The 12,119-nt window shown below is 36.2% G+C and overlaps 1 protein-coding gene across 1 annotated transcript in view; it reads right to left on the bottom strand.

Moving 5' to 3' along the window:
* PIGN (phosphatidylinositol glycan anchor biosynthesis class N) overlaps positions 1–12,119 on the bottom strand; it is a 111,600-nt gene that overhangs the window by 78,540 nt on the left and 20,941 nt on the right. The window contains exons 7-12 of the mRNA XM_080821151.1: positions 11,905–12,011; positions 6,749–6,873; positions 4,937–5,067; positions 3,925–4,041; positions 3,131–3,171; positions 116–175 (exon numbers count right to left, since the gene is read on the bottom strand). Of these exons, the coding sequence (XP_080677277.1) occupies positions 116–175; positions 3,131–3,171; positions 3,925–4,041; positions 4,937–5,067; positions 6,749–6,873; positions 11,905–12,011 (581 nt within the window). The remainder of the gene's footprint in view (positions 1–115; positions 176–3,130; positions 3,172–3,924; positions 4,042–4,936; positions 5,068–6,748; positions 6,874–11,904; positions 12,012–12,119) is intronic.

The following is a 12,119-nucleotide window of genomic DNA, read 5'->3' as shown; positions in this document are numbered from 1 at the left end:
GAAATATAGTTTTAAATGTAACCAAAGATTATTCAGAAAGACATAAAAAAGCAAATTTTACTGTACACTAACTTTTTTTTCCCTGAGAGTTGATAAAAAAAATTTTACTCCTTACCACTGAATTAAGGGGAAAGGGAACTCCAATAAGAGAAGCCATCAGTGGTGCAACATCAGCCTACAAACAGAAAAAGTTCAATTCTACTAAGTTTACAGATACTAATAAGAAAATTAAATAATTTAATGCAACTATATTTTGGACTATAATCATGATGTCCATTATAATCTATTACCTTCAAACATTTAACATACAGTAGATATCAACTCTAAAAATATCATTTGTTACAGCTGTATCAACGTATAAAAAAATAAATTTGAAAGAGCCCCAAATGTAAAACATGCTAAAACAAAAAGTTACCTACTCTGATAGCTAAGAACTTGACTACTTTATATAGTAGTTTTTCAGTATTATGAAAAGGATGTCTTAACTAGATAAAAAGTAAATAGCAATAGTAGGCACCAACTCCAGAAAAGTATATATCAACTAAAGAAAAAGTATACACCAGAAGGTTTGGCCAGCCACTTAAGTCCAGAAATGATATAACCCCCCAGCTTCCCGGAGAGTTGTTTGCGCCCCTACCTTCACTTCCCTGACTCCCCATCTCTCCTCAGCCCACTCCAACTTCCTTTATGACCCTTCACCCATCCCAAAGACCACTCCTTAGAGTAACTAACATCCTCTGTTTTTCTAAATCTGATTGACTCTTTTTATATTAGTCCTTATAAGTTTTCGGGCAGTAAAGTGCTTAGATGTCAGAATACCCAGTTCCAAATCCTTGCCTGCAATCTCTGAGACCTTGGGCAGGTTAACTTATCATTTATTTACTTATTTCCTTATCGTTTATTTATTTTTAAAAAACTATCCCTTACAGAGTTATGGCATAATTAAATGAGATTAAATTTATAAAGTACTTGGCACATGATAATCATGCAATAAATGGTCGCTACAAATGCTGTTGTGGTTATTTTAATTACTTGGCCTCTCAGCAGACTGTGTAGACCATTCCCTTCTTGGCTTCTGTAACACCCCACTCCACTGAATGTCTTCAATTTCACTGTGGCTCTTTTCCAGATCCCATCTCTAGTTCCCCATTTAAAGTTGGAGTTTGGTCCCAGGCTCTCAATGCTTCTCACTCTTTACCATCTGGACTCTCTCTATGAAGTACCAACCCATAGAAAATTGGAAAACTCCAATGGCCTCTAGTCACCTTCTCCCTTTCCCCCAGAATCCACTGTTGGCCTCTTCTAATCTATTCTCCATGCTGCAGCCTGAGAAATCCTTTCCCAAAAAGATAGATTATATCACTCTCTAAGCTTCAAATACTTCAAGGTCTTCCCCAAGCTTTAGGATTAAGTCCATAGGCCCGTAAGACCCTGCGGGGTCTAATGCCTACCCAGACATCATACCACAGTCCCGGGTGTTCTATGCTGTGATCCTTTAACGTGCCATGTATCCTCTTACCAGAGCTCTGTGTACATGATGCTGCCTCTGCCTGGAAAGGGAGAGGGAGTATCATATGCCTGATAACTCCTACTTAATCTTCAGTCTCAGCTCAATCCTCAATGTCTCAAGAAGACTTTATTGACCGTACCATCTACCAGATACATCCACTCTACACTCTCCTGGCTTCACAGTCCTCTTTTGTAGTACTTAGCATAGCTGTAATTTTACATTTATTTGTATTATAATTTGGTCACTCTCTGTTCTCACCCCAAACTGTAAGCTTCCCAGGGCACGCATTTTGTCTGCTTTTACTCACCATTATATCCCTTATACATGTTTAATGCTAATGTCTACACAATGTTTAAACACACTATAGACACATATCAATGTTGGTGTAAAGAATGAATAAAGAAATTCTCATCTAATGTAGATCTGAAGTAGGAGCATTCAGAGAGCAATAGCTGAATCTATATTTAGTTTTAAATTATAATCCAGTCTGGCTATAAGTAAAACATGTTTTATGATCTTCAAGATATTCCCTATTCCTCTGATGGTGATTTTTATTGCATAATTAATTAAGTTGCTATTCTAATTTTATATATTTCCATTTATTTGGGTGATATGCAGCCATCCTGACAGAAAAGACCATTCTTTTTTTTTTTTTTTTTTTTTAATTTATTTGACAGACAGAGATCATAAGGAGGCAGAGAGAGAGCGGGGGAAGCAAACTCCCCACTGAGCAGAGAGCCCGATGTGGGGCTCGATCCCAAGACTCTGGGATCATGATCTGAGCCGAAGGCAGAGGCCCAACCCAATGAGCCACCCAGGCGCCCCAAAGACCATTCTTAATATGCTGATAGAGAACAGGCTTCTGTAATCATAGGCCTGAAAATGAGATGCTGAACTTTGGTTTATTCACTATAATAAGAAATGCTGGCTTTTGAGGTGACCTGGAGAAGGTAAAATATTCCTACCACCTTGGAGGCCATATACCGATAATGCCATGCCTTCTACAAATAGTGAAAATGGTTGTTTACAGAGCATATCTTCGACAATGAAAATTCCATGCTTCATATTTATACACAATGTTACTGGTCTAACTTGATTAGGTTGGCCATGTATTTTCCTGTAATCTAAGGTTCCTAGCTAAGTTATCTATATTTTGTCATCTTTTTTCCATTGCATTTGTAAGCATCCTGGGTAGAATTAAAATATGTGTTAATAAAAAAAGAAATGGTAACTCTCATACTAGAAGGAAAAAACCCATAATAGGGTTTTATTATTTATTAGCTCTATGCTTAAAGCAACTAAGCAAGGCAACCATGACAAGAAATCACAGAAATCGAACAGGCATGCAGATTTCAATTTACATAATAATTCTTTAATTAGCCAACGTTATTTGGAGGGAACCTTCTTTCAGTTTTACTTGAAGCTTTTTTATTTTGCCAGAAGAAAGATTAGTTGAGTTAAAATATTTGCACTAGAAGGATTTCCCTTGGTAATTGAAATGTTTGGAAAAATCCTTTATCATCATTATTATTAATACTGTTTTTCAGATTTTTTTTTTTGGTCTAAACTTCTTATAGGAGATAAAATTAAACTTGAAAGTGATTAAATTGAACTGAATACCTGATGGATATCTTGCCTTTTCCAGTTCTCTAATTTCCATTCTGAAACACAATTAGACACAAGAGCTGGTGTTAAGACTTAAAAAAAAAAAAAATAGTTTCATTATTAAGAGAGATCAAGGCATAATGTCAAACTAAAGTATTGGGAAAATCTATTTTAAGCCAACTATGAATAAAAAGGGCACTTAAACAGGCAGAGCTGTATATTTTTAAAAGTAGAATTTTAAAAGAATAGCTTTAAAATAAGTATTTGGATGTTTTCTGTGATGATTTATTAAACTTCCAAAATGCTCATTTGCAGACAATTGTTTCAAAACATCAAAAGGCCAAGGAAGGGAAGATGGAAGTAAAACGCACAATGATAACAGCTGTCAGCGTGACTACAACTAATGATAGTCCTGCTCCAGGGAGTAATTAACATGATTGATAGTCTGTTAGTCAACCCAAGCCTTTCTTTTTTCTCAAATGGCAGTTGCTTACAAAATACTTAAAACTGTAGCTGTGATGTTCCTACTGTCACTAATCCAAATGTTAAAATACTATAGTGAGTTATTATTAAAATCACCTTCAGAGGTATCTCATTCCCCTATTTTCCTACATATAAATTCAGAAATTTCATTAGTCATCAAAACAAATGATGAGAGACCATGTCTTGATTTAATGATTTTAAGATATATTACCAAAAGGGTTCTAAAATATTTTTTATATAACTTGAAAAGTAATCTTTTAAAGTTAAACTTTGGTTTTATTTTAAATTGTTATATTTATAAAGACAATAAAGATAAATGTTTATACCTTTCAAAAATGCATCATCAAATTTCTGTGCTGATACTTTTTGGGGATACTTGATTCCAGCTCCCCAAGTGACAAATGGAGTTAAAGTCTCTGAAGGATGACCAGCGCCATGGAAACCTACAAATAAGACTCCAAGAGTAAGAAGACAAGCATGAACTAACTTACAACTAAATATTTTTTTAAATACTTAATTTTAAAGAGTTGATCCATATGTGATTCTACTTCTAGCCACTACACTCCCAAATGCTTACAACTCTTCATTAGTTAGTTTTAAAATATTCCCAAAGCAAGTCAGAGCATCCACAATGAACAGGCAAAAAAAAAAAAAAAAAAAAGAGTATCTGTTGATTGGTTGAAAGCAGAAGAAGAATATTCACAGTAAGACTTGGAGGAGATGCCACTAGAGCAGCTCCGTGTAGGGCAAGCAGTCAGTCAAGGCCAGATCTGTTCTGGAGAGGACGGCAAAACCTCTTTGATGAGATTGTTCCAGGCCAGTCTGGTTGGTGTAGCCAAAGGGCCTTTACAGAGTGGTACCAGCTTGCTAGAATCCTGTACTGTGATTTGGGGACCCACACCTTATCTTTGCCTTATTGTGTTCTCTGTGCACGCACTGTGTTTGCCTTGGGAATCTCACAGGGAGGACAAGTTCATCTAGGGGAGACTTTCAGGAGCCCTAGGGTCCCTGGTGATACCACTTTAACCTCACCCTGTTTGCCGTCCCTTACAGTTAACTCTAGGAAGATAAATAATAGGATAGATACTTTTTGTTTTCTTTTCCACACTGTCCTCTAATTTCTCATTTAAATGAGAATATATTCCTTTTGTAGCTAGAAGAAAGATTCCTTACATAAAACCAGCTTTTTTTTACATTAATACATTAAGCAGACAATTGTGTGCTAGACACTTTGCATATAGTAAGACATCTAATCCTTTTCAACATTACAGGATACCTGCAAGCTGTATTTACCACTACTTTAATCATAAAGTACATGTTGTTTAAAGACAGACTAACCCCAGTCTGTCATCCCATGGTCAGAGGTAAAGATAAATGCTGTCTTCCCATCATTTCCATAAAAATGTTCAAGGATGGACACAATTTCTTTTATTCCGTCATCAACTACTTTAATGTTGTCCTTATATTCCCTGTTTAAAAAGAAAAAGAAGAACAAATTAAATTACAATAATTTGGAAAACTCAAATTTCTTCAACATCAACTAATTACATCTAAAGTTGGTAACTCCTAAGATATTTAATTTTTTTTAATTTTTTATTTAAATTCATCAATTAGTCAACATAGAGTACATCGCTCCCAAAACACTTTTTAAAAGACTTTACTCATTTATTTGTAAGAGAGTGAGAGAGAGAAAGAGAGAGCACACACAAGCAGGAGGAGCAGCAGACAGAGGGAGTAGTAGACTGCCGCCTGAGCAGGGAGCCCAACGTGGGACTCGATCCCAGGATCCCAGGATCATGACCTGAGCTGAAGGCAGACATTTAACTAACTGAGCCACCAGGAGTCCCTTCCTAAAATACTTTTAGACTTCATCATTAATATTTTAAAGTCAGAGCTCTTGAGATTGTTAAAAATATTATTCTCTCCTTTTTTTTTTTTTTAAGATTTTATTTATTTGACAGAGATCACAAGTAGGCAGTGAGGCAGGCAGAGAGAGAGAGAGAGAGGAGGAAGCAGGCTCCCTGCCAAGCAGAGCGCCCAATGCAGGACTCGATCCCAGGACCCTGAGATCATGACCTGAGCTGAAGGCAGAGGCTTAACCCACTGAGCCACCCAGGCGCCCCTATTCTCTCCTTTTAAAGAAGCAAAAGAATATGAAATAGTTTTTAGAAATAGTTTAAAAGAATACCCCCCTATACTAGCAAATATATTTTAATGAATGCTTCTTACATCTCAAATGTATCATGACTTACAAGTTCATGTCTCTTATAATGCAATCTATATTGTTCTTGTTGTATTAATAGGTAAGTATCACTGTTTCAAGTATAAAATGTTTCCAACCCTTAGAGTGTTTGTGATATAAAACGTTAACATAACATGCTAAATAAATTATATTTAAGCACTCCATTCAGTTGAACAGGTTGCTTTGGTATGAGCTCTATCACTTTGAACAGTCCATCATGTTCAAGAAGTGGAGCATGAGGTATTCATTCCTGGCAGCTAATCAATAGGCTTTAGAGTTACAGTTAGATTTATCTAAACCAAATTCTAAGTAGAGAACAGAAGTATAACATGGTTCTTCCTCTTACGGTCTGCAAAACTGAGAAAAATATTTGCTGTTCTATACCGGAGTGCTACTGAAATATAGCACACAAAACTTTATACATTTGCTAGATACAATACTGATTAAATGGAACACACAAAGAATAGCTAATTATATCTTTTCAGGATATAAATATTAACACCATATAAATGCTCCCCCCCCACCAAGTTTTCCTTAAATATTTCTAAAACATACAGTTTTTCTCCTGTCTTGATAAATCAAGAATATGGAATATAAGTAACATGATAACTACAAAAATATTATAATACTTTTTTTAAAAAAGAGTTTATTTATTTATTTGACAGAGAGAGAGCACATGCAGGGGGAGCAGCAGGCAGCGGAAGAGGGAGAAGAAGCAGGCTCCCCGCTGAGCAGGGAGCCTGATGCGGGGCTCAATCCCAGAATCCTGGGATAATGACCTGAGCCAAAGGCAGATGCCTAACCAACTGAGCCACCTAGGTGCCCCCCCAAATTATAACACTTTAAAAGTTTAAACAGAATAGCTAAGTCCCTCAAAAACACAAAATTAAACACAGCATTAAAATTACCTCGATGTTGGCCGATGAGCATGTCCATTTGTATCTATTCCTAACAAATGTAAGAAAAAGACTATTTTTTCTTCATTTACTTTAGAAAACAAAGATTGGTTGTTTCTGGCAGCATGAAAGAATTCCTATATGTAACAAATCAGTTAAAGAAATTTAGTTCATTTGTTTTATTTAAAAAATAATTCTGATAAAAACATTTAATTACATTTATATATAACGATAAAATTAAACTATCTTATTTTGTTTAAATTTGTCCTCAGGACCTACCAATACAAAGTTTTTATTGTCGGTTCAGACAGCAACATTCGAATAATGAGTGAGCTATTTTCTGGGCTAGAAGCAGGCCAAGAAAAGGTTATAGAAGGGGGATCTTGATTTCATGAAGATCTCATAAGCACTGAATAAAATACAGCAGATTGAAGAAATATTTTGACAAGAGCCAAGCGAAACAGTGCTAGAGACAACATTTCAGGAACATTTTATCATTTTTAAATGTTTTCAGCGCTGGACTACTTCTTGCTGTCCTGTCTAGACTACCACCCTAGTCCAACAAGTCCAACCATAACTGCTCGCTCGGGACACCGTGAATAGCTTCCGAACACTCTCCTCCGCCCAAGACTAGAATCTGTTCTTCACACTGTATGACAGAAAAATGCCCTAACTTAATAAAATATGGGTCAAAAATTACTATATTAATTTCATAATGACAAGCTGGATTCAAAACATCCTAAGACAAAGGATTAAATTGCTACTTACATACACATGAACATGTAAACAAGTACCTGTGGGGAATACTTTCAAATTATTTTAGATAAGTCAACAAGCTAGGCCAAGATACATAATTATTGTTCATATAAATGTCTCTAACCATATAGTAGATGGTAACTTTAACAAGAGCTATTTAATTGTCCAATACGAGTCTGAAGTACGTCTTGAAATAATTCTTCATTATTACAAATATTAAAAAATACAAATGGTGCCATTAGAGAAGCCTGCTATTCAAAAATAGAAGTAAATTAAAAAACACAATATGTAACCTGCTACCACTCTCCTTAAAAGCATAAAACTGTGCCCTAGTTTTCATATACATTCTACTTAGCCCCTAAGTTTTTTGTTTTGTTTTGTTTTAAAGATTTTATTTATTTATCTGTCTCAGAGAGATAGAGATAGAGAGAGAGAGAGAGAGAGAGAGAGAGGGCACAGGTAGGCAGAATGGCAGGCAGAAGCAGAGGGAGAAGCAGGCTCCCTGCCAAGCAAGGAGCCCGATGTGGGACTTGATCCCAAGACGCTGGGATCATGACCTGAGCTGAAGGCAGCCGCTTAACTGACTGAGGCACCCAGGTGTCCCCCCTAAGAAGTGTTCAATCAAGATAGAAGTGGCAAGTTCCTCAAAAGAAAGGAGTTAAATTCTAATGATATAATTGAAAGCTGACAAAACCCCCAAAACCTAGCAACTTAAGTTAGAATTTGTTCCACGACTGGTAAAAAAAAAAAAAAAAAATATTCCAGGGTGTAAGAAGTGCTGTTCATTCATATATGGACACAAGATCTGGGAAGCTATGAAATACTAATGTTGTAGAGCTCAACCAGTTAGATTCCTATTGGCTTTTTAAAAGTTAGTCTTTTGGACACAAGAGGTGAAATATACCTGAAGCTACTTTCCCTTCTATATTTAGTATGCTCGTGAGCATCAGCCCCAACTTTTCCTCATCACCTTGGAAAGGCACTCATTCATTTTTACACTCAACAAATATTTGTTATGCATCAAGGGAGACTACTAGATGACTATCCCAACCTGCACTCTCTTTTTCTGAGTAAAAACCTGTGATTTCACGAGACATGCCAATGCTCAACCTTAAAACCACCTATCTCTCATCCTCTCATACAGCCAGATGTGCCTTAGTGGTTGTGGCCAACGAGATATAAATCAAGTATTTCAGTCAAAAGACTATGAAGACCTAAGGCTCTCTGAAATATAACTTAGTAGGAAAGAAGGTCCTTTCTGATTCCTTGCACTGTTGTCCTTAAACACTGAAATAATGGCATCTCTTGAAGATAAAACTCATGCTCAGAGGACAGAGGAGAAATTCAAGAGACCGGCTCTTAATGACACCGTGGAACGATTACAACAGTCATGTATTGCAACAATCTTGGGCTGCCTACTTCTGGCATTATGTTTACTGAGATAAAAGTAAACTTTTAAGCCGATTTTTTTTCCTTATTACACAGAACTTAACCTAATCTAAGCTAATACTTTTATCTCTGTACTAGACAATTCCTTGACAAGAACTGAGTTAACAGCATGCCTGGGTGGCTCAATGGGTTAAGCCTCTGCCTTCGGCTCAGGTCATGATCTCAGGGTCCTGGGATCGAGCCGGCATCAGGCTCTCTGCTCAGCGGGGAGTCTGCTTCCCCCTCTCTCTCTGTCTGCCTCTCTGCCTACTTGTGATCTCTGTCTGTCAAATAAATAAATAAAATCTTTGGGAAAAAAAAAAGAATTGAGTTAACAATGAGGAAAAGTCAGTATCTCTACCAATAAGATGTATACAGAATTGAAGGGGGATATGCCAATGCTGAGGCATAATAAAGTAGTTAAGATAGAGGTATCAAGGGAATATAGAAGAGGGTTATCTAAGTCTAGCAGGAAGCAAAGTGAAGCAAAGGGAAGTCACGGAAGGCTTAATAAAGGAGATGGTTCACAAACAGCGTTTTCTTTATTTTATTTATTTTAAAAGATTTTTCTTTATTTATTTGAGACTGAGTGTGTGAGTGAGAGAGAGAGTACAAGCCATAGGGGAGAGACAGAGGGAGAAGCAGACTCCCTGCAGAGGGGCTCCACCCCAGGACCCCGGGATCATGAACCAAGCCAAGGCAGATGCTTACCTGACTGGGTCATGCAGGTGCCCCCGCACAGAGTTTTAAAAAGCAAATAGATTCAACACAAATGAAGCTTAAGGACATGACGCTAAGTGAAATAAGCCACTCACAAAGGACAAACATGGCATGGTTCCATTTTTATGAGCTATCTAGATACAAAACATAGATATATAGGTACAACTGCAAAGAAACAGAAAGTAGAATAGTAGTTGCCAGAGGCTGGGGGTGGGGTGGGGAATGGGGATTTGTTTAATGACAACAGACTTTCAGTCTTGCAAGATGAAAAAGTTCTGGAGATTGGATGACAATGATGTGAATATACTTAACACTACTGAACCTGTACGCTTAAAAATGGCTAAAATGGCAAATTTTATGTGATAGGTATTTTACCACATTAAAAAAAAAAGTGAGTAGACATTTACATGGATTTGTTTTGCTTGGATTAAATAAGCATGAGTCTCTGGCCCGGGCACAAGTCCAGGTAAGACCCCTGACTCCCTGTCTACCCTCCCCTCAGATCTTGCTCCCAGTGAGTACTCCTGCCAACTTAACTTCCTTCAGTTCCTCAAATCTATTATGCTGGCTCGTCCTTCAGTGCCCAAGATGTACATATATTGCTGTTCACTTGAAATATGCTTTTTTCATGGGCAATCCAGTCCATCCAACTTTGTCTCCTATACTTCTGAGATCACCTCAAAACTCTCAGAAAAGCCTTCTTCTAACTGTCTAGAAAACAATTTTCTAAAGGTATATTCTTAGTCCCTGTATTTTTCCTTCATACCACTTCTCACTGCTGATGATTTCATGTTACTGTTATTACTATACATACAAACCATATTTTATGAAGTCATGGGCAAATCATTTTTTCTGATGACTAGCAGTATTGAGATAAAGAAAGGAAAGAAGACATAAAATCAGGCCAGCCATAAGCTGTATCTGCCCATACACAAGGAATCAAATCCATGAATCTGGAGCATTTTTAGCTGTGTTTTTTGAAATTGCAGCCAAATGCCTTTCAGGGATGCTAACATAAGTAGATGATATTAAGAAGCAATAATTAGCAAAGTAAAATTTGTCAATTGTTTTCTTTTTAAAAAAAAATATTTTATTCATTTGACAGAGAGAGAGATCACAAGCAGGCAGAGAGGCAGGCAGAGAGAGAGAGGAAGAAGCAGGCTCCCTGTTGAGCAGAGAGACCAATGCCCGCTCGATACCAAGGACCCTGGGATCATGACCTGAGCCAAAGGCAGAGGCTCAACCCACTGAGCCACACAAGCGCCCCTGTCAATTATTTTCTTAAAGAGATTTTATTTAACTTCAAGTTTTTCCTGTTGACAAAAGTATATGTTAAATGAAAAAAGAAAAATTTCAAGAAGAAAGATCTTGATGAAGGAAATAGGGTTTATCAAAGAATGTATTGAAAACTTAATTCCTGCTAAGTAAGTACAAAGAAAAATGCAGAAATACACTGAGGAATATATTTACAAACTAACTAACAAAAATGACTATACCATGGAGAAGTCCACAATGTCATTTCAAAAGACACTACTGGTAAAAAGAAGAACCATTAAGGGTCAATCAATAAATGTTTCTTACAACAGACAACTTGTAAGTTGTAATATGTAAATGAGAAACAATGGACAGGAAGAAAGGAAGCCGTTATCCACAAGTGAGATTTTCAAACAATTTCTCAAAATGTAAATTCTATTGGATTCCTGGTGAAAATTGTGATAATTGTCACTAGCAAATAGTCCAAACAACTTTATTTCTTAGAGAAACTCATGGATATTTTGTGATGACTAATTTACTAATTTGTTTTTATCTTTCTCTGAAGTACAATTTTTTAAAAATCCTGTTTTCAATGCATTACACTTGAATAGCATTTTCAAAAGCAGTTTTCATACATCTTACATGATCTTACCACTATAAGAGACTATTGTATGGTCAAAGAATGATCAAAGTTTACCTAGGATTATTCAGCAAATAAGAATGAAATACAAGTTCCCTGAATTCCAATCTATGGAGCCCATTTAATTGTCAGAAACATGGAATTTTAAAAAGTCATCTTTTTCAAATTATTTTTTAAAAACTTCCATTAACTATTTATAGTAGAATGTGTAATTTCTTAGAATCTAGTCTTTTTAAAATAGTATGCTACAAATATAGAACTTTCATGTTTAAGTAAGTAGAAAAAATTAAGATGTATTTACAACAAATCAGTGTCTAGTACTTTGGGTACAAATACATGTGCTGGAGATGATCAACTCAATAGCGCTCACCTTCACATGATCAAAAACCCAAGTATCTAGTTTTGTTACATCATGGGCACCAAAATCCTCACTCTCAGCATCATAGGTATATGTATAAATATGGTCTCCACCAACACCTGAAAAGAAAATTTGGGGAAAAAATTTTTTTAACAATTATAACAAAATTATAATGGGGAAGAGAAAGGAGGAATAATGAACATTTTATTTCATGTGCCATGGACCAT

This window comes from Martes martes (assembly GCF_963455335.1).
Source record: "Martes martes genome assembly, chromosome: 13".
In the NCBI taxonomy this organism is placed as follows: Eukaryota; Metazoa; Chordata; class Mammalia; order Carnivora; family Mustelidae; genus Martes; species Martes martes.
The sequence above is the reverse complement of the archived record's forward strand: the minus strand, read 5'-3'. Positions and strand labels throughout refer to the sequence as shown.